This window comes from Pleurodeles waltl, chromosome 7, assembly GCF_031143425.1.
Source record: "Pleurodeles waltl isolate 20211129_DDA chromosome 7, aPleWal1.hap1.20221129, whole genome shotgun sequence".
In the NCBI taxonomy this organism is placed as follows: domain Eukaryota; kingdom Metazoa; phylum Chordata; class Amphibia; order Caudata; family Salamandridae; genus Pleurodeles; species Pleurodeles waltl.
In genome coordinates this window covers 842,290,830-842,313,827 of record NC_090446.1, presented here as the reverse complement: position 1 = coordinate 842,313,827, position 22,998 = coordinate 842,290,830, and the positions used below count along the sequence as shown (strand labels likewise).

Below are 22,998 nucleotides of genomic sequence, written 5' to 3'. Positions count from 1 at the left end.
TGTAAGAAAACATCCCTGTCGGCCTTCGGTTTTCATGTTTACCTCCTTCGCTTGGAAAACCAAAAGGCGGAATAGAAGCTGCGCTGTTTGCAGATTTCTGTTTACGTACAATTTTGAAGATTGCACCAAGCATTCAAAATGGAATTTAACTCCGCTATGCATAGCTTTTTCATTGAACTTCCTTTCTTTTTGTGTTATAGTACCTCCTGATTCTAATGGCCCTTACGAATGTCCCTGTCTTGTTTATTATGTGGTTGCGCTTGTGCGTTCGGGGTTCATTACCAAGTCTTGGTGTTGCGCTGGTTTTGTATTAGTCTGCCGTCAGTGTTTATTCTTCCGTGTACAGTGGGCGTATGACACTTGTGCTGGCGTTTTAGTGGCTGGGTCTGCTGTGATAGCGGAGTTGGTATAAAGGCAGCTGAACTGGTTGGTTTCTGTGTTGGGACGTAGTGCTGCAGAGGGTGAGGATTACGAGCCCAAGTATAAACTGTGCTGAGCGGCAGTACGGCGAAATGGTGGGCCGCCACAAGGAGGTGAAGATCCACTTTCTGCCCGGGCACGTCCAGGTGTTAGAGGTGAGGAGCTGGTGGAGAAATTAAGTGGCATATTCAGTAAATTGTGGTGTGGCCAGCCTCCCCGCACACCTGACTATGTATTTCTCACTGTTGACTATATAACCTTATTCGTCATAGTGCCCCTCTCTATTAAACATTACCTCCAGTTTAGCAATCATCACTTGTCCACATGGAGCTGAGATCGACTTTCAGCTCTTCACACGACCGTCTGCACTCATGTGCATTGTATGTCCTCCCATTTGGTCTTTCCTGTCTCTTTTTAGCATCGTAGAATCGCTAGTGTTTTCTGTTCATGAAACTTAGCATCATTATTTTTTCTAATTGAGCCTTACCTGCCACCACACTTGTTACGGTCCACTATTGCTACTGTCCTGATCTCGAGTCACTATCTACTTCCATATTAAGCGTCATCTACTATCCCTCTCCCTGCGCACTGAGCTCTATCTGCCTTTTTATTTGAGCGCCGTCTTCCCACACTTCTCAGCATCCGATACAACATTGTTTATTATCTTTCCCAGCACTGAGCATTATCTTTGGAAACTCTTGTGCCATGCCCATGGATCATCGTCTTAACTGCCAATGGATGATCATTTGTTCTGATATGTATCATATTTTCAGCCCTTAATATTCACACCCCGTTTTATTTGGTATGTATATCAACCAGTGTCCACCTCTCTGGGAGTTGCCGAGTGCTTTTTGTACTGTTTTGAAATACTTGTATCTATGGTTATCAAACTTTGTGAGCAGATGCACCTTACGCGATTATCGGAACCCAAGTTGGTATCCTCTTGCAGCAGTTAGGATGAGTGGGCCTTTAAGAGAATGGCACCTCAGGCTACTAAGTGTTTTCCTCTAGTTCTAACGGACGTTTTTTCTTGGTATCAGTATAAATGTAGATAACTCATCTAAGAAATTGTATTGATACTTTCCTCCTACCTGTGCTTTAGAAATGAAGAGTAAAGGGGATGTCGCATAGAATTACACCAATTTCGATCCACGAGCTCTAGTCAGGGGTAGTAAGTAAGTGCTGTACAAGTGCAAACGCTATATGTTCATTAGTAACAGGGAATGAGATGTTGAATTTTAAGTTAAATACCTTACCTGTATTTTTTGGATGAACTGAATAGGGCACATTATTTTTACAGACAAACTTAAATTCCGTAGCCCGAATTTACTCCAAGAATATGTGACAGAATTACATCCAGGTACGATGTCATATTTTCCAGGATGAGAGGACTATAATTATATCATTTTACTATCTGTTTTTCCCGCTTGTCCCCTGTCTTGCCTGTAGTCCACGGTGGCATGCAAAGTATTTTTTTTAAGTGTTTCTGCAAAGGTTGTGTTCATATGTTTGCTGACCAGGTACAATAAATTAACTAGGTATAAAGAACTGAGCTGGGGATGGCGACCACCAACAACTTTCTTTGTGACCGTTAAGGCTCAACCCTTTAATCTACATCTAGTGTTGAACCACACAGAGACAATTATGGCCTTACTGCGAGTCTGTGACATTATTGGCAGTCTTTCCTTCTGCTCTCAAATATGTGATTATGCCTGGGTCTCCAACCTTTTCTATAGTAAGAGCTAGTGATGCTCAGTGAAAGTCACCCAAAGCTACTATTATTTTTAGAGCATTAATACGGACCATACCGGAGAAGATTATATTAGTGCCCACCATATGAAATATTATCAGCAGTGTTCACCTCAGTGCATGAGGCACTGTTGTCAGCAGTGATTTAAAAACACCTTGTCAATGTGGAATGCCTTTACATGTGTACTGCAGAACAGTCTTAGTTTTAATGCCCCTGGCACCAAGTTTTTAGTAATAAATCTCCCCAAACACTAGCTCATGAGCTAAAGCTACACACAGTTTCATCTCAAATACACACTTCAATTTTGGAATACATACATTTATTCAACCAAGCAAAAGCTTCTAATTTATTTATTATACTGAGCTGTACTCGGGAGAGCTACGAGTAGCTCACAAGCTACTCATTGGAGAATCCCAGATTATATGCTATAGTACTTTGCAATCTAGTACAAGTCCTCTGTTGGTATGATGAGCCAGAAAAGTCTTATCAAACGAAACACAAGAAACCCATTAAATATATCTCCTGTTACTGTTTTTTCTCACTTTTCCGGATATCTTGAGGTATGTTTTCGGCACAGCTTTTCAATTGATCACATGTATCAAGGGCATTTTGTTCTGTCTGCCGTTTCTGTTAGGTGCTTATGTTTTGATTTTGTGTGTGGGGTTGTTATATGTAAGTTTTTTTTCCCCTCCATGAGGCACTCTCTTCTTTGTGTGCTCTCGAATACATTTGCAATAATGTCTAGTCATTCTGACACCTTAAAGTTACACTGCTCTTGGAGAAATATGCGTTAGCAAAAGTTCATTAAACATTTTTATTGAGGTGCAAAAACTTAAGTCATTTTTAGGTCTGGCTTGACAGATGTGTGGTCACCATACATAATGTGATCCACCTTTCAGGAGTACTACAGAAATGGGTGTTCCTCTACCCACACATCAGTAGCCACAAGTAAATGTTTTGATTGGGTAGAATTTATGTCCTTCTACAGAGCTTCCACATAGCTCAGATTTTGGTTATTTATCCAGCTGTCTGAGCCAGCAGCAGTACGGTTGTCTGAGCCTGACCTTTCAGGAGCACACACATGACTTTATAATACTGTTAGTGTCATACATAACTAGATAACTTATGGTGTTTGTTTTTCTTTGCCAGCAGCACAAATGAGAGGAGGGAAGTCATGTGGAATGCACTGTATTCCCAGCACCCTCACCTTCCATTATTAACTTTAGACTTCAAAGCATACTTTTGTGTTTGAAAGCAGTATGGGATGCCCATGGCTTCACTAATCTACTTGTATTATTTTTTAGGCCGAGTGCGCAAGCAATAAGACGTGCTTTAATCTATCTGTGGCCTTTTAACCACGCCCACCACTATTGCTCGTTCGTGGGCTTGCCTTTCAAAAATCCTTTGTTATCATTGGTAAATGTTTTACGTTTGTCCCTCCTTGGGGCACTTTTGTTAACGCCTTGGCCATCGACCCTGTTAAAATTGCTTTTTTGCTGATATACGTTTGACTGCGAACAAACTTATTTTTCCTTTTGTCTCTCTCCTTTGCACTTATGCTCAAGGCGACCGTGATGCTTTGAATTGGCTTGCCTTTGTCAACTGTTTTACTTTGCATTTTCAATTTATGTGGCAAGAAAAGTCCAGTTAGGAATTTACAGTAACACTAGCTCTAACTCGAGCAATAGCGAGACCCATTGCATTGCAAATGCTTGTTTTATCTAGCTTGACAGTGCAACTGTCACCTGACTTTATGTGATCAACAAAAGAGCTTTCAGAATTCTGCTGAGAGTGGGTCTTAGGCTCCACTCACATTAGTTCCCAGAGTACAGGTTTTGATAGAGCCATATTTGTCTGCTTCCACTAAAAACACTGCATGTATTGCACTTTTTGGCTTGGGGCAAAGCTTGTACCCAATACAGCAGGACAGAGTTGGTTATGGCGGCAAGCAACTAATCATGGCTATGGGTCTGTGTATTATGAAATATAATAATAAAGGCACTAGGCCCGACATATTTATTGTGTATAGTCAATAGGAATTTAAGCATGGATTGTTATTAATCTATATTAAGGCCTACAAATATTTTGTTAAATGGAATCTCACAAACTGCTATGGGAGGCAAAGGTTTTGCTGTTGGTTACCTTGTGTGGCAATCCATGGATAGAAGGTTTGTTCTATGAGAATTCTTGTTAGGCCGTCTTGGGAGAGATACTATTTTGCTTTGCCAACTGTAATTATGTATTCTATGTAATTTATTACTATATGCCTGTTGGTTACATTGTGGGAAAGCTTACGTTTAGTACAGGAGACCTCATTTGGTTATGGTAACATGCCAATGATAGAGGCTTGCTTGGTTCACTAACAAAAATATTTCTGCTGCCCTAACTCTTATAAATGCAGTAGGCCTGCCATTTATTGTGAAAGCGTATGTTAGTCAGTTGGCATTTAAAAGTGGGTTATTATTACTCTAAAGCCTACATATGGTTTTTTTGTTACATGGAATCTCACAGATTACTGTAGTAGGCAATGGTTTGGTGTTGGTCCCCTTTTGAGACAAACTGTGGATATAGGTTTGTTCTGTGAGAATACTTTGTTAGGTTGTCTTAGGACAAATATTTTTTAGCTTAGCCAACTGTAGTCATGTATACCTTTCCAATTTTAAGACTTTGTGTTGTGGTTACATTTTGGAAAAGCTTACTCTCAAAACTGTAGGCCTGCGTTAACACTGGTGATAAGATATAGATCTGATTGGTGCACTGAAAAATGGTATGCCCAACACGAAAGGTCTGCACTGCTTATTAAGAAGCATTATAACAAAGTCAATTGGTCTAGTTTATTAATTGTGAGAAGCATTTGTTAAAGCCAGTGAACATTTAACAGTTGTTACAAGTGCTAGGGCTACAAATTTTTTTTTTTTTGCAATACCCAAGATAACCTTAGCTGAAACGGGGGAGGGGGCAGTTTGATGTCTCGCTATGATGATTCTTGTTAGTCTCTGTTGAGAGGGTTGTATTTTGCTCTGCAAGCTGTATTTTGTTTTTTGCATTTTTTATGTTATAAGTATATGCATGATGGTGTCAGTTTATGTGCACTTGAAGAGGCTGGTATTGAGTGAGGTGCTAAGCCTATATAATAAGGTTTCCTTTGGGGAAAGTCATGCTAGATTTTACAGGTTTGGTCTGTTTATTATAAGTGTTTGACAAAGCCAGTAGGCCTGACATATTGACTGTGAAAAGCATGTCAATAGGCATTGAGGGCTGGGTTGTTTTTACTTAGAATTTTATCTATATGTGGAATTTTATGACTGTATGCCTGATGGTTGCCTTGTGGGAAAGCGTCAGTACAGGCTTGTGTTGTATACAGTGCCAAGCCTTTGGCAAAGGCTAATCTCCGTATTTAATCACTGGAAAAGTTTGGTCAAATTACTTGGGTGTGATCCGTTTATAACAAGAAGTTACGACAAAGTAAGTAGGCCTTAGTAAATTGTTGTTAAAAGGATGCGTCAAAGGCTTTTTAAAGGTGGATTGTTTTACACTATGCTAAAGCATTTAAGCATGTATTTTGTTACAACCAATCTCACAGATTACAGTAGCAGACAAGGGCTTTGGTGTTGGTGATTCTCCAGCACAAACCATATGGATAGTCAAATTTCACTTTGGTAATCCTTATTAGGGTTTGTTAGTAGGGATTTCATATTGTGTTTCAGCTGTATTTTGTACATATTTTTAATGCTGCTGATGGTTGCCTTATTGGAATGCTCATGACCAACACAGTAGGTCTGATTTGATTATGGTGACAACCCTTATCATTGGCTTATAGGCTTGATTGTGATAAGTGAAATATAGATTGTGAAAAGCGTATGTTGAAGTGACTGCACATTTAAGAGTGGGTTGTTATTTCTCTGTATTAGAATCTACAGATAGATATTTTGTTACATGAGGTGTCACAGATTACCTTTGTAGAGAAAGCTTTTGGTGTTAGTTACCGACTCTGGCAAATCCTAGACACACAAGATTTGCAGTGTAATAATTCTTGCTCAGTTCTCTTCTTGGCTGTCTTCCAGAATCTTATTATTATAAAAAAAAAAACACATATGTCCTTATACATAAATGCATTCCTATTTAAATATAGACACATAAAGGGCCTTTGAGAAATCTCTGTTCTGTCATTAGTCTGTCTGAGTGTCATTTACATTCTCACTTCCATCCATGATAGGGTACTTCATGGGGTAATGGTTTAGTCCACATGAGTCATTGGCTCTCTTGCCCTGTGAATGATAGCATTTTCTGATCACATGTGTACATCCACCTGTAAATTAGTGTGCTTCAGTGTCAGTTCCAGTTGGCTACGTCCTTTACTTTTCAGGTTTCTCCTTTTTACAGTTCTTCTTCGATTCTTTGCCTTTCCTTTTATTTTAGTGATCCTGAGCAGGCTACTACAGATCTTCAGGCTGTGCTAAAGGATTGCTTGCTCATTTGATTTGCAGTCACCACATTCCACATGACCACTTCCTGTAAATTCAGAGACCATTATGGAAGGCTGTTGTCCATAGTGTATCGTTTTACAATTCCAGGATGGACAACACGTTGGTTCTAAATGTGGCGGCCATGCTGGAACTTTAAAACACTATTTACAATACATCTGCCCTACAGCCCCCCAGCTTTTGTGTTTAGTTTTGTTATTGCGAGAATGTTTTTTTTTTACTTGTATTATTTTAATTTATGTGGTATACGTTGCTAATGTTATGTGTTTTACTGCGTTTTTTTTGTCAGTTGATGGATGAATGGATGCATTAATGCAAAGATGAGTGGCAGAGTGCATGTTTAAAGATTATTTAAAAGCCTAGCCCTATAAATGACACAAGGCACTCTCATTCATAAGCCAATTCATTGCCAGTGTTTGTCTAATAAAATGCACTACTACCAAAAGTTTTTCTGGCGCTAAGATGCGAGCAGAGAACACAGAACTAGCATTTTATACAAAACAAAATATATATATATATATATATATATCAACCCAGTCGACGTTTGTGTGTTCCAAAGTATCAGTACTAAATTAGATAAAGCTCACCCACCAGGCTGCTGCTGGAAGCAATGAAGTACACTTAAAACATTGATTTACCAAGTAAAGAATTCTTTTGACCTGATGGTGCAGTAAAACGGAGAGCATATTTAATAGAATGCAGAGCATAGCACCTTTAATTGTAATTTGTATGCCATGGACAAGCAATGAAGGTGTTTGAGTAGTGTTGGATGCGTGTTTAAACCTACTCATGTTGCTCATCTAATGTGCTGTCATGATTTAAAATATGTATCCTCAGTCTAGGAGGTAGCTTGGGAGACCAAGGTTTTCAGTGTTAAAATAGTTCAACATTGATGCCAACTTGGCTGCTACTGACGTTTGTGTGCTCTCCATTATTATGCAAATCATATTTAGACAAAGTACTCCGGGTGGAATGTAATAGGTTGCTTTCACAGTGTTGACCTGTGGTGCTAAGTTCCTATCATTGTGCAGAAGAATCACAATTCTATTACTTTCTTTAAGTGAGCGGGTCAGGAACCTCTTTTTGGAAGTCCAGAATGTGTAACCCTAAAGGTCTTACAACTCGCCCACCAACAGCAACTATCTTATGTATAGCCATGGTGCTGTTTCAAGGATGTAGGTTGTGTCCAAATGCCCAGTTAAATCGAGGAGGCTCTCGTTATCGCCATAGGTGTAAATGTGGCACCTTTTTGAGTTGTTATATCCAGAAGCATTACACACACTGTAAACAATCTTGGGGAGTGAGTGGAGTCTTCTCGTGTCTCAGATGTGATATCAGGAGAAGTTGATCAAAAAGTGGAAAAGAGGCTTTGCTACCTGATAGGAAAGATTTTAATAATTTAGGAGCAGAAACGTTCTGCCAGTTTCTGAGAGAAGTTGATTAAGATGCCATCCTGCCCATCGGTCTGATACAATCAGAGCTGCCACACTGTTATTTTCTGATGCCATCCTGAGATTGTCTAGTTCTTAGATTAGCATTGATTGTGTGCAGTGTTGTTGACGAAAACAAGCTTAGAAATGTACAAGCAGTAGGAAACTCTGAGTTGAGTGACGAGTAGTCCTTCCAGAATTTAAGATCTTGCTAGAAGAATGGATTTAGTGTTCTAGTTAAGAAGGTAAATAGGGTCCAGTGAGGGTTGTCTTTTTTCAGAGAACGTGTCCTTGTTGCCCCTATTATGGCAATCCGAACACTTCCAGTGGCAAAGAAAAACAATATATCGGCTGCTGCTGTTTAAGAGTGTCACTTCACTTGGAATCTTCACAGGCAAGTGACTTGTTCAGTGAACAACAGGATTTTCGTATAGTTCTTTGCATAGTTAGGGGAGCGAAAGAGAATAAAGAGGCCTCTGAAGTAAATAGACACATGCAACTGACCGTAAGGTGGAGACTAAGGTGGGAATACATTCTTAATTTATTCTACCCTGTCATGGAATAGGGTATCTAATTATTTTGCTGCTATCTGCAAGACAGAGCCTTTTTGCACAGCACCTCAGGTGGTGCGAGTTTATTTACTCTTTTAGTCTTTTCTTGCTAAATGTTTCAAGTAAGCAAATGTATTTCAAATAGTAGTTGGCTCTAGTTAAAAACAGCATGCCATCATGGCACCTGCGGTTGTTAAATCGGCCCTGATTATCTGTGCTTTAGACAGATCTCCATAACTCTGAGAGATTTCACTCCAGTTTTATTAGAAGCTAGTTTGGGATTAATACACGGTGCAGTATTTCGTTTATTAAAAATAATAATAATAATAAAAATTAAAAAAAATATATATATATAATGAATCCGGTGCTTCCCCGAGCCATACAGTGATGAGAGCACTAGGGTTAATCGTAGCTAAGAATGGGAGGCTACTTGACATAGCTCTAATCATATCTTCGGATCAAGGGCCTTTGCTTTGGCTCATTCTTTTGGTGGACTAAGTGTGATGAACCTCGGATGAGCAGGACAGCTGACTACAGCATTACCTGGCAAGATATTAGCAAAACTGGCCAGTTCCAAAGAATGTAAAACCTCGAAAATATCAGAACAAACGTGGCCAGGAATGGTGTCATATCTGGGATGAGAGTGGTTTCTGTGCCATTCTTACAATGGGGACATCCCTGGGTGATCAACATATAAATCGAAGTCTCGAGGATTAGCCACTCGACTGAAGATGAAGTGAAGATAACTTTTCTTCATAATCAACTTTTGGAAAAAAACATATCTAGATCAACGAATTTCCATATTGTCTGAAAAACTACAATACAAATGAGCAAAAGTTTGAACTTTGCTATCAAAATTTCAGGTCAACATGTTATGGGTAGGAATAACAGTTTGGGAAGATTGAAACAATTTCTTAACTGTCATAGCCACACCACATTCGAAATATTTCTCTTAACTTGACAAAGTAACTTCTCGTAGTGACTGGTTCTGGCTTTAATTGATTTTTGGCAAGCTTGTCCTTGTACTTACAATTAATGGCACCTGGAGGAGTTTTAGAATAGCATCGTTTTCAGCAGCTTCCAAAAACAGTCCAGATTAGTCATCTTGTAAAGTGGCAAGCAGTTCATTTCGTGCTTTGGGTGCAAGATGAGAGAACTGTCCGCCCTGACACTAGAATGGCAGTCTTTAGAGCTAGGCACGAGGGCCACTGTGGCATATAACATAGTGCGCTGTGCATGAAATAGAAAGAGCACTGGTTCCAAGAAAAAAAACCTTAAACAGAATTTGTTTAGATATTTTAGATATTGCATGTCAGTCAACAGTTCTGAGACCAGAAGAAACGACTGTTTTCTATTTAGTCACAGGATGATTCTACCTGCAGCATTTTGGATGTCATGCATGCTGGAGATAAGACCCTTAGTTATCCTAAGATGAATAGCATTCTGTTGCCCGAGTGGAATTATATCATTGCCTACACAATGAAAGAGGGAACATATGTTTCCACCATGAGCTAGTGGGTTCTACTGGGGTCCTAAAGAAGGAACTACATATATGATGCAACCAAGGTTACTGGTCATGGTGTTAACGCGTCCCTTTATGACTAATTTACTCACTCTGGGACTCGTTTTTGGCCAATGAATCTTTTGACCCTGATTGAAGACACCTTAGGACGAGATAACTAATCAACATGTCAATCAATATGTCAATAACGTTATCAATATTTACCATAATAAGACAATTGAGATTAGTCAAAGACATTAATAAAACTCAGAAACCACCATGACCTTGCAGTCATGAATAACCACACCAGTTTAGTACTATTATATGAGGTTTATTCCCTATTGATTACAATCCTACTAGTAAGTTAGTCTCAAAACCAAGAAACACATTAGCATGGTCACAATATGGCAACTCTGATAAGATTTCATCAAAGTAAGATACACAAATATTAGAACATAGTACATCGTCAACATAGATTATCCTTAGCAGAGTATCATTATCGCATTATTCAACAAAGCATAGATTGAGTCATTTGTCTATTTGCGTCTGTTTAGTGAATCCCTCTTCTAACCTCGAATTAGCATTGGCATGTTGGGCTTCATGCAAAACAATTTAGCAACACCAATTTAGAAAACATCTGACTATAGTCTCTGTCAAAAGAAGCAGTTGGTACCTAGAAAGGAAAAGCAAACAGACAATTACAATTTCATTGTCATATAGTTACCCTCCGTATTGGGTTAGCGTACAGATTTAGTCTTCGTCCTCAGGACTTCAGTTGATTCGCCATCAGCCAGGGAATTCAGCAAGAACGGGTAAGACAGGGTAAAAAGGTACTCCCCTCATAAGGAGGTACAGTACAAACGGGCAAGGTAAGGACAAGGTTGGTTTGAAGAACCAAACAGCAAAGTTACTATGCAGAATGACAAAGTGTTTGGGTCATAGCAAAATTCGCAAACGGCATCTCCCCTCTCTCCTATCTCCTAGTCTAATTTACTTCCTTGTGTCAAGGGTTTTTATTCCTCTTCTGTTGTATAGTGCCCTAAATTTTAATTGGTTGGCGTTGGCACCCTACTATCTCCCTCCAATAGGGTTTCAATGACTTCATCAAAATTGTCACCCTATAACAGTTCTCACGTAGTTTATTGGTCCTTATGATTGACGGCTCCAGCGGGTAGAATGTCCGGTATGATTTCATACTCTTGTGTTCCTCTTTGCATCTTCAGTCAGTGGTTCCATTGTCTGTACCGGTTCAGGCGATCCTGTACCTCCGACTAGTCTACACTGTTGAATTCAGCTAGAATGTTTTACTGAGCAAGTCGAATTTCATGAGAACGGATCTACTACAGTTACATTAATCTTTTAGCTTTTGGAAAAATACGAGTTCATGTCCTTCAGCAAGTCAGCACACTGTACGTTAGAAAAACACATTTAATATGAAACCAGGCAGCTAGGCCTCGAATCATGCTAAAAAGGCCTAATGATTTATTAGCAGAACTTTAACATATAACCTTTTACATTAGTGCAAAATCATACTTTAACATAACATTTTATCATTATTAGTCAGTTTCATTAGTAATTGTATATATTGACGGCCACTCCCCGTGGGCACATTTCAAGTGTGCATTTAGCAAAATACATTAATACATTTTCTATGCAGCATTATTACACATTAGTTTATAAACATTTCATATTAATTTCTAAGTATATAAGCTGCGCTCTCTCAGTCCCTCCTCTGATGACACTTGTCATCACACAAAACCATTCCCTTCACAACCTTTCATTTTTCTTAATGCACGCATTTAATCTTCTTCTCCCCTGTGTGATTTTTCCCAAATTCCTTGGAACATTTTCTCCTTTTCTTCTTTTCATTTATTGAGTTTTGCCAAATCTCTTTTAATTATTTTACTAATTTTGCATGATAACCATAGTCCGAATAAACAAGTCAGGACAATCCACATACCCCCTATTATTTTTGCAAGAACCCCATTCCAAACACTACTAAACCAGTTCCCTACTTTAGTAATTCCTTTCCCAACTTTCTCCCAAACTGCAGATTCCTTCAGCTCCTTCAAATCTGCACTATCTCTTGTTAGGTTAGTAAGCATACCTCTAATCTTTTTGCTATTATCAGTAATAAATGCACAACAATGCCGCTCATTAAGCATCTTACAGACTCCGCCACTCTTTGCTAAAAGAATGTCTAAAGCAAGCCGGTTTTGAAGAGTCATAGCTCTTTCCGCAGCGAGTTCAGTATCCATCAGGAGTATAGCCCCTGTGAAGTTTGTCAGCATGTTATCCACAATAGTAGACAACTTTCGAATCTTTATGGAGTTTAAGATAACCCCCACTGAAGGAATTATGGCTCCAAATATGTCACCTACGACAGCAGCCGCTGTCTCTCTTTTGTCTAGTATGCTGTAATTCAGACATTTTAGGAATTTGCTTTGTCATCATTTGCACCTGTGACAGATAAACTCTGCAGCTTGTCTGAATTTTGGATTGAACCAATCGATTTTGAACAACCTGATCATAGCGTCTCTCCCAATATGTGCTTGTCCATGGTAAAACCTCGCAAACTGTGACAAAAGACCATTTTTCCCTCCTCTGAAACCCATAAGTCATCAGATCTCTGTACGCACTGCATTCTCTGCCAGGAACGGTTCTCCTCTTTGCTGGCACGTCCCTGCAAGGATTTTAGCTCATCTAATTTGTCAGCCACCCTTAATGCATACCCTGTGCATGTTTCATTTTCAGTTTCAGTTAACAATTCCCACTGATCTCGAAACAATATACAGTTCAATGCACAAAACCTTTCGACTTGATCTGCATATCCGTTTCCCATTGACACAAAGTCTTGTGACTTAACATGAGCATTGCATTTCACCACGGCAATTTCAAGCGGTAACTGAATCGCGTGCAACAAATCCTTAATCTTTTCGCCATTTTTCACTGGAGAACCAGAAGAGGTCATGAAACCCCTCTGTCACCATAGCTGGCAAAATCATGTACAATTCCAAATCCGTCAGTATAGATAGTGACTTTTAGATTTTCAGCCTCGTGGCATGCCCTAGTAAGAGCAATTAATTCAGCCACTTGAGCAGAGCACACTCTTTCGAGAAAGGAAGCTTGCAAGATATCAGTGATTGTACACACAGCATATCCAGCTCTCAGTACTCCTACTGCGTCTCTCAGACATGAACCATCAACAAAAATAATGTAATCATTTTCTTCCAGTTGGGTATCTTTAATATCCGGTCTTGGTTTGGTGCACAGATCTTTTACCGCAAGACAATCATGTTCTACCTCCTCGGCATCATCAATGTCTGCATTTTCAATAGGAAGTAAAGTTGCCAGGTCAATACAGTACATCTTTTAAGGGAAACATTCGGAGACCCCAGTATAATTGTTTTGTATTTTGTCAATCTCGCATTTGTCATGTGCTGCGTCTTTGTTCGGGTTAACACGATTTCAGCTGAATGGGGGACCATTACTGTTAAAGGATGTCCCATCACTATTCCTTCACACTGTGTGAGGCTTTGACCAACTGCTGCAACTGCACGCCAACAACCCGGTAAGGCTGCTGCAACTGGGGCCAAAGTAGCTGAAAAATATGCTACTGGGCGGTTTGCACCTCCATGGACCTGTGTAAGGACAGACAAAGAACAAGCATCACGTTCAAGAAAAAACAGTACAAAAGGCTTTGTGTAATCAGGCATACCTAAAGCTGGTGCCCTGCACATACTTTCCCTCAGTTCCATTAATGCCTTCATCTCTTTCTCGGACATGGTTATGGCACCTGGGCCATCCTGAACTTCTTTGACAGTCTCACCAATGGTTTAGAGATAATCGCGAAGTTGGGAATCCACTGACGACAGTAGCCCACCATTCCCAAAAACATCCTAATGTCCCTCTTGGTTGTCGGAGGATTCAGCTGCAATATGGCTATCACCCTTTCCTTGGATATTTTTCTCGACCCTTTCTCAATCAGGTGACCTAAGTACTTCACCTCTTTCTGACAGTATTGCAGCTTCTTTGGGGACACTTTATGTCCGTTCTTTCCCAAATGGTTCAGTAAGGCAATTGTGTCATACCTACAGTCATCTTTTGTTCTGGATGCAATTAACAAATCATCAATGTATTGTACTAAAGTTGAACTGAAAGGCAACTCTAATGATTCCAAATCCTTCTTTAATATCTGATTGAAGATGGAAGGCGATTCAGAAAACCCTTGAGGAATTCTGCACCAACTGTAAACTTTATCTAGGAATTTGAAACTGAAAAGAAATTGGCTATCCTCATTAAGAGGCACCGAAAAGAATGCTTGAGACAAGTCTTGCTTGTGAACCACTCTGCATCACACTGAACCTGAAACATAATCACAGCTGGATTTGGCACTATGGGGCAACATTTTACCACAATCTCGTTTATTTTCTTCAAATCTTGCACAATTCGAACCTTCCCACAAGGCTTTTTCAGACCCATTATTGGTGAATTACACGGGCTACTTAGCACTTCTTTCAGAACCCCTTGCTTCACAAAGTCCGCAATTATCTGCGCTACCTGAATGAGGACATCTTGTGCCATATGGTACTGCGGGACCTGGGGAAACACTGCATTTGGCTTTACCTCTACTTTAACCGGTTCTACTCCTTTTATTAGTCCCACTTCCTTTCCTGTCAGGTCCCTCACTTTCTCTGTCACTGTTCCCTGCAACTCAGGTGGTAAGTCAGTCACTGTAAGCATCAGGAATATGGTTATCAAAGGGAATTACTAATTTGCGGTCTCCGTCTCTAACTCTGGAAACTGACCATCATCTCCTTCATCATCACTGTTTGTCTGCACCTCAATCCCTTCATTGGAACAGGTAATTGAACACCTTGTTTTACACAGTAAGTCTCTTCCCAGTAAGGATACTGGACTCGAGTCAGACTACAAATTTGTGTAATACCTGGAAGTTACCATTCTCAACTTGGTCCGGATCTGTAATCGGATTTGTCAGGAACTGATTTGCTACTCCTACCACCCTTATGGTACGCCCCAAAAGTGGTAATTTCGGAACCTCTGCACTTCTAACTGTAGAGCGTGTAGCTCCTGTATCAACTAGGAATGAAACCTTATGACTCATCACCTTTCCCTCTACATAGGGTCCCCTCTGATCTACTTCTAGGGACGCTGCAAGCCTGCACTCCTCACTGTCTGAACAATCATCCGACCACTCATAGTTTATTCCATCCTCACCATGCAATGGGAACTGTTGTACTGTTATTTTGACTCATTGTTTGACCTGTGACCTGTTGAGGAAGCATCACCTGTTGCTGTCCCATTGGAGCTAATGGTATCTGCATTTGCTGTCTAGGTACCATGGGAATCTGCTGTTGTGCCTGCTGCATTTGTGCTGGTTGAACATGTGGCATTTGCATCTGTTGCACAGGTTGGAGACCCTGCATCTGCACCATGTTATTCTGGAAGTTTGGATTTTGACCCCTCACATTTTGAAATGTACTGACATCATTGCTTTGTTGAACAACACCATTGTGCACCACCATTGGGCATTCCCGCTTCCAGTGCCTCATGCCCCCGCACGCGTGACATGGTGACACCTTTTCCATCCCCTGTACATCATTTTGAACCACGACAGTATTCATATCTGGACCACGGTTCACAAAACCTCCTCGTTCTCGACCTCTTGGTTGTGCCTGAAACATTCCATTCCCCTGCGGTTGCTGCTGTACCATCTGCTGTATTCCATTTCCCTGCTTGCGCTGCCTTAATCTGCATCACCATCACCTTCTTTCAACTTTCTCTGCTTTAATTCAATCTTGTCACTACAGTATTTCGCATACTGCAACACCTCATCAGTTGGCTTCGCTTGCCAACAGATCAAATGATTCTTAATCATCTGGCTAATCTCTGGTCTCAGCCCTTCAAAAAACCTGAACACAAGGTGATTCATGTCTTTCGGCTCAATGACCTCAGTGCCACTGTAGTGTTTGAATGCTTTCAACAATCTCTCATAGTAAGCATGAATCAACTCTTTGGCCTCCTGTGACGTTCGATCAATTTTCTGGCAATCAGTTACTTTCGGCGACACTTTCTGCTTCAAAAACTCAATCACTTTATGATAATACCTCATCACTTCTGCAGACGGTGCTCCAGTAACCTAATCCCTTGACGGCTCCTCTGTAAGCCAATCTACGCCCCTCTTGCACTCAAGCCATAACTCAGGTGGAATTATAATCTCAAACAGGGTATTCAAGTCCTCCCAGAGACATTTCGCAAGCTTCACAAACCTGTCCGTTTGCTGGTACCATTCTATTGGCTTTTCCCTCAACCTGGGATAATCATTTGTGAATGACAGGATGTCACCCCTAGACCACGGTACATGGACTAGAACCTCTCCGGCTGTTTCTCTCATCGGTAACATTTTTATTGTCCCCGTGTCTGGTGCGGCTTTAGCCTGCTTTGGTTTCGGACCATCGCTTTTCTCTTTATCTCTCTTCTTTGCCCATCTGCCTTCCCATTTCTCTAAGGCTCCCCAAATTTGAGCACTCTGCAGTATTTCTTTAAGATGTGCTTTCATTCCGGTAGATCTCATGTGATCAAAATCTCTAGGCTCAAAGTCTAATCTGTAGCTTCTTTTCAGATGTTTAGTACTTTCAATGTCTATGCCGTATTTATCCGCCAGGTTTGCCAACCTCTGATGCACCTTGCTCACTTCTTTAGTTATTTTGGGGCACAGATACCTCAATTCTGCTTCCGTGTATGACTCTAATCTGTTCACCCCCATTGCTCCTTCCACTAGGTCTGTGGCTTCTACACCCAGTCTCACAAAAGTCAGGTATTCATCCCTCTCTGACCTCTCTGCGGTCACTGTAGTGGTCTGCGGAGTGTTGAGCTTATCTAGCCACTTGTTCAATTGTTGCGCTGTTAAGCCTTGCAACGAAATATTTCCAGACTGCACCATTGGTGTCTGTGTCGTATTTGTACTCATTACCTGTGGGGTTAGTGTTCCCAACCCTGCTTGCCTCATTGTCTCCAAAGGAACCCCAATCATACTAAAGTCTAACAAGGATCTAGACCTTTCGTCTGTCTGTTCTCCCTGCAAGTGTCCTGTGGACCCTTCTCTTATTGCCTTTTGGGTCATTACTCCCTGATCACATACCCCAGGCTTACCTTGCGCATACAGCGGTACTGGTGGACCAACAGTAATTGGCAATGATATAGCAGCTGGTGACTGTCCAATTCCCAAACCCTGTGGAGCATTAACTCCCATAGCTTGATTCTTCATTGGTGCTGTAGCTACTGACTGCGGTCCTGCAACTGAAGTATAACTCAGAACCACCTGTTGCTGCGGCTGGGGCAGCAATTGCAGATTTGGCTCAATCTGCACTAACTTTGATCTCGTATATACCGGATCAGACGGCACCATCAGACTCGTAGTCGTCTCTAATAGTGGAACATCAGGATAAAGCCTCTGAATCTGTGGTGGCTGCAACTGTATCTGTGTGTCTGGCGCAGTGTGTACACTGACACCATTTTGTATCAAAACTGTATCACTTGTCTGCACTGTATTTGAGATTCCCTTATTTTGTGACGGGTCTTCAGAACTCACACTTGTGCTCTGTACATTATCCTTTATGGCATATGGTGGCGAGCGATCATGTAACAACTGATTAAGAGACTCTTCATCGTCTGAATCATCTGCGTCTACCCAAGACCTCTGAGTCTCCTTTGGCTTACTAGAGCCCTTGTCTGTCTTACAAGTGGCTTTCTCTCCCTGTGTCTCATCTTCTTGTGTTATTGCCGGAAACATTTTAAGTCTGTCAACTACTCCCCTTCTCCACATCTTGGTCTCATTATCCCATCTAGCCTCAGCGAAATTCTTTTCTGCTCTTTTCTTTCTCCTTTCAAATTTCTGTTGTCTCTGTTGTATGGCCATCAAATCCCAGATTGATAATGCCTCATACTGAGCTGGTCTCGGAGGTGGTTTTTGCACACTTAACATCATTCGCAAATTTTCCAAAATTCCAGAAACGCCAAACATCCCTCCTTCTCTGTCAATTTGCACCACTGTTTTAACCAAAGACATGGCGCGACTCCCTTCTCCTCCATTAAAATATAAGCTGGAGTACCCTCAGGCGGTGTAGGCTCCCCCACACTCGCTGTAATGTATGTATCTCCCCTCAAAGCACTCTTCAGAGCCTTGAAAAACTACATTTTTGCGTCTTTTATTTTGTTTTGGATCTAATCAGGAAGTGACTTTATTCTCAGGACACTCTTCACCCACCTTTCTCAACCAATTGCCTTTCACGGACGGTTGCCAATCCGTGCGCGACCCCTCTCAGCAACTGACCTATCCCAGCACGGCTCAAATGACGTCACACTCACACACACACTGCAGCTGACAGTCTTGCGGCTTGTCCTCCTCACACAAAACGAATGCAAAATACTGCAAGCACCTTTATCAACAAAAATCCATATTTGCCAGTTTACTACAGGAAGGGTAACATAATTGCTTCAGAACTTTATAGAGATTTCACTTGAAGCCTCGGCCGCTACTCTCCTTCTCAGCTCCCGCACTCGCAAGCAGAATTCGACCCGCAAATCCTACTCTCGACTTGTCAGTGGTTTGTTCTAGTGCACTTTACAACTTGCCAAATCTCCATCAAAGGTTTCACTCACATAATTTAACTCAAACTTGACTTGTCAACCACGCCCGATTGACCTATTAAACCGCACAAATTAAAACATAAACCCAAGTGTCTCCTACACTTGTCAATATACTCCGGAGTCTCAGACCATGGCGGGTCCGTACATCACCAATAATTTTTGAGCACAAAACGCCACACTCACATGAAGTTCGCCGACTTCCCTACTCTCATACTGCAGAGTACGCCCACTCCTACTAAAACATTACCTGACCTAAATCCACACAAACTTCACAAATCACCTGCAGTATGCATAAGCTGAGCAAGTGCAAATTCTACACCACACATGCTAGAACGCCAAGAACATACCCAACTCACTTAGGCGAGCTCAGAGACTCCGGGAAAAGTCATGGGGAATTTAGAAACACATCATACCTCCAATTTGCATTATCCCAAAAAAAAAAAACACTTTTAAACAATGGTCCTTCATCCTAGGGCCCCAAAGGGCCTAAACCGTCGCTCTGCTACGAGAACTGTTAACGCGTCCCTTTATGACTAATTTACTCACTCTGGGACTCGTTTTAGGCCTATGAGTCTTTTGACCCTGATTGAAGACACCTTAGGACGAGATAACTAATCAATATGTCAATAACGTCATCAATATTTACCGTAATAAGATAATTCAGATTAGTCAAAGACATTAATAAGACTCAGAAACCACCATGACCTTGCAGTCATGAATAACCACACCAGTTTAGTACTATTATATGAAGTTTATTCCCTATTGATTACAATTCTACTAGTAAGTTTATTAGTCTCAAAACCAAGAAACACATTAGCATGGTCACAGTATGGCAACTCTGATAAGATTTCATCAAAGCAAGAATCACAAATATTAGAACATAGCACGTCATCAACATAGATTATCCTTAGCAGAGTATCATCATCTCATTATTCAACAAAGCATAGATTCAGTCATTTGTCTATTTGCGTCTGTTTAGTAAACCCCTCATCTAACCTCGAATTAGCATTGGCATGTTGGGCTTCATGCAAAACAATTTAGCAACACCAATTTTGAAAACCTCTGACTGGTCTCTGTCAGAAGAAGCAGTTGGTACCTAGAAAGGAAAAGCAAACAGACAATTACAATTTCATTGTCATATAGTTACCCTCCGTATTGGGTCAGCATACAGATTCAGTCTTCGTCCTCAGGACATCAGTTGATTCGCCATCAGCCAGGAAATTCAGCAAGAACGGGTAAGACAGGGTAAAAAGGTACTCCCCCTATGGTTGGACCCAGCTCTTACAATGGATCACCACGCCAAGCATATATCTGGTATTTGCTTTGGCCTCTTAAGACAAGTCTCTTAAGGAAGGTTTTGCATATTGTTCCTCCTGTAGCTAAAAGGCTTATTGTCCAAGCTCTTATCTCTAGACTGGACTATGGAAACAGTCTTTTTGCCGGGTCACCCGTATATGTTAAAAATAAATTACAGAGGGTCCAAAATGCGGCAGCCCATTTATTATTAGATATCCCCAAAAGGAGCTCTGTAAAGGCAGGATTGAATCTACTACATTGGCTACCCGTGGATCAATGCATTAAGTTCAAGGTTTTGTGTTGTATCCACAGATCCCTCCACAACAGGGGCCCCCAGATTCTGAGAACCCTTTCCTCTCCCTACAAGCCTAAGAGATCCGAGGTCAGCCTCAGTTGCCCTTGCTAGCCTCCCCAGAATAAAGAAATCTAGATGGGGAGGTACCACTCTTGCCTATCAAGGGGCCAAACTATGGAATTCTCTTCCCTTTGGCCTTCGTATAACGACCAATGAATATAAATTCCGGAAATCTTAAAAAATTTGGTTGTTCTAGGCACAGGGTTTCCTCTTCCCTCTGTACTGGTCCGTAGTCCTCTAGCGCTGGGAAGCCTGTTGGTAGCCATGCGCTTTACAAATAAGATAACATAACATGATGACACCCATGCATACAGGTCAACAGACTTACAGGAATGCTGAACTTGAGAACAACACTGCTGTTCATCATGGATGACTGGGTCTTGGGTCATATTTGTAATAGAGAGACATCGATGGCTGCATTATGGGCACATGGCTGTGTGCAATATACAGTACAGCTGGGGTTCAAAGGCTGCTCTGAAGTATGGGCACAGCTTGATATGTAGTAGAAGGGCACAGAGTTGCATCATAGAGGTCTCAAACCATCCTATAAGAGGCACGATTATCCAGACTCATATTTTTTTTCATTTGCTTTCTGGTATTTGTGCTGCTTTCCCGTTTTAAGTACAATTTTACAAGTAACATAAGGCAAAATACATCCAGATGGGCATGTCATTACTGACGTTTGAGAGCATTCTGGGCGTCAACAAGTGCATTTCCAGCCTTTGGTTATAATGCATTTGAGTGAGTGTATTTAGCATGGGAGAAAGTAATTTGTTGGTTGGTACCACAATAAATACCAAGAATTGGCCAGGGATGTGGAACTCCTATCACTTGGGGTCAAGGGCAACAAGGTTTCATGTTTATTTTGTCCTTGGGACAAGTAGGCCAAACCCCCTGCGGCACAAACCTTTTCGCTGCCAGTTTACTACGCCTATATTTGTATCACCACAGGATCCTGTTTGTTGTTCCTAGTCTCCAAAAATATGTCCACCTCCCTGTCGCGCAAGTGTATATAGGACCCTGAAGTTTACTCAGGAGCAGTGCCAAACTGTGTTCTAACCTCAGGTGTGCAGCACAGAGAGTTCATAGAGTTGATGCCTGTGTTTTATCACTGCAGACTCCTGTCTTTTTTCCCCTGCCTCTTGAAATGTGTACAGCCAAATATAGTGGTGGGCCTGTTATAGCCCAGCTAGAAGTATATACATCAGTATTGTTTGGAGCAACTGTGTGTACATGTGTCTCTGTTCCTAATGTTTTTTTTTTTTTTTTAATCAATTTATCCGCTGTGCACAGCAGAACTGTTTGTTGTGTAGTTATACCTGTTGTTAATGGTCTCCAAAAATATGCACAGTGAGTAATGCCATACTAAAGTCATACCCCTTGTAGGTTGATGTAGGTAAGCCACTGAAACCTCGAGCCAGGCTGGAGCTAGATGCCTGGCTCAGTCTCAGCTCGACATCCTCTTGAGCCCTCAAGCCCAAAACAAGCTGAGCTGTAGTGTGGCTTCTGCCTGCCGCCCACACTCTTATCTTCATGCACCAAGAATTAAAGATATAGCATTAACCTTTGATGTAAAACTGGAGAGCGAAAGAAATACTTTAATACTCTATTCTATTTCATAAAACAGAAAACCTGTATTCAGTCCTAGTGTGATCAGACTGTTTTATCTCAGGCAAATAATTTACTTCACCAAGCCTCCTTTTTAGGTCTTGGTTAGACAGCGCATGCTCTGTCCCTTTGAGACATGTTTACAATCAGTAGGCTTACATCCTGCCAATAGCTTACCATATGTTTGCTTCAACGTTGCTCTTGTATCCTTTGTTCCTGTTTGCCATGGTATGCATGCGTCATGCCCGGTTCTTGCGTTTTGGCCCTCCCCTGGAGCATGGACCAAGTACTTGTGTCTATCTACTGATCCCGTTTTTGGAGCTACTTTTTATTGGTGTTGAAACACTCCATGCATGTGCTTATGTTTTTTCACTCCCTTTTTTCCTCCCGCCTCCACCCCCACTCCCATAGCTGTAGCTTTTTTTCCCCCTCCCCACCCACCCCCTCATTCATGTTGCTTCTTTCCCTCTCACCACCTGCCCATTTCTCCCTCCTCCCACCCCCTTTTCGGCTTCTCTCTGGTCATGCTGTCTTCTTTTTACTCTTCACCCCCCCCCCCCCCCCCCCTCTAAGTTAATTTTGCAATACACATATTAGCCACTGCTTGCATCCACCAGAGCACTACAGGGGAAAAAGCTTAACAATACTACAAAACAATAGCTGCAGCACGATTAATTATATGACTTTACTTCTCCCCACCCACCCTCCTGTGTTACGTTGTTTTCCCCCTCCCCATGCTGTGTTCCTTGTGCTGTCCCTCTAGCCAGACAGAAAATCGCTATGAAGCGCCCAGCACAGGCTGCATCATATCGTTTTTTTAAATCACTTATTTTCTCGCTCTTCTTCCCCTTTTACTGTCTGCATATGTTTCTCTCTTGTGCCTTGGTCTGTTTTCCCTCTCTACATATGTTTCCCATCCTTCTCTGCGTAGCT

General features: G+C 41.3%; 1 protein-coding gene across 1 annotated transcript in view; it reads left to right on the top strand.

Annotated features, from left to right (window-relative positions):
* Positions 1 to 319: 319 nt before the first annotated feature.
* The window catches only part of MAT2B (methionine adenosyltransferase 2 non-catalytic beta subunit), a 183,413-nt gene continuing 160,734 nt past the window's right edge, over positions 320 to 22,998 (top strand). Inside the window, exon 1 of the mRNA XM_069199356.1 lies at positions 320 to 575. Within this exon, the coding sequence (XP_069055457.1) occupies positions 513 to 575 (63 nt within the window). The 5' untranslated portion in view covers positions 320 to 512. The remainder of the gene's footprint in view (positions 576 to 22,998) is intronic.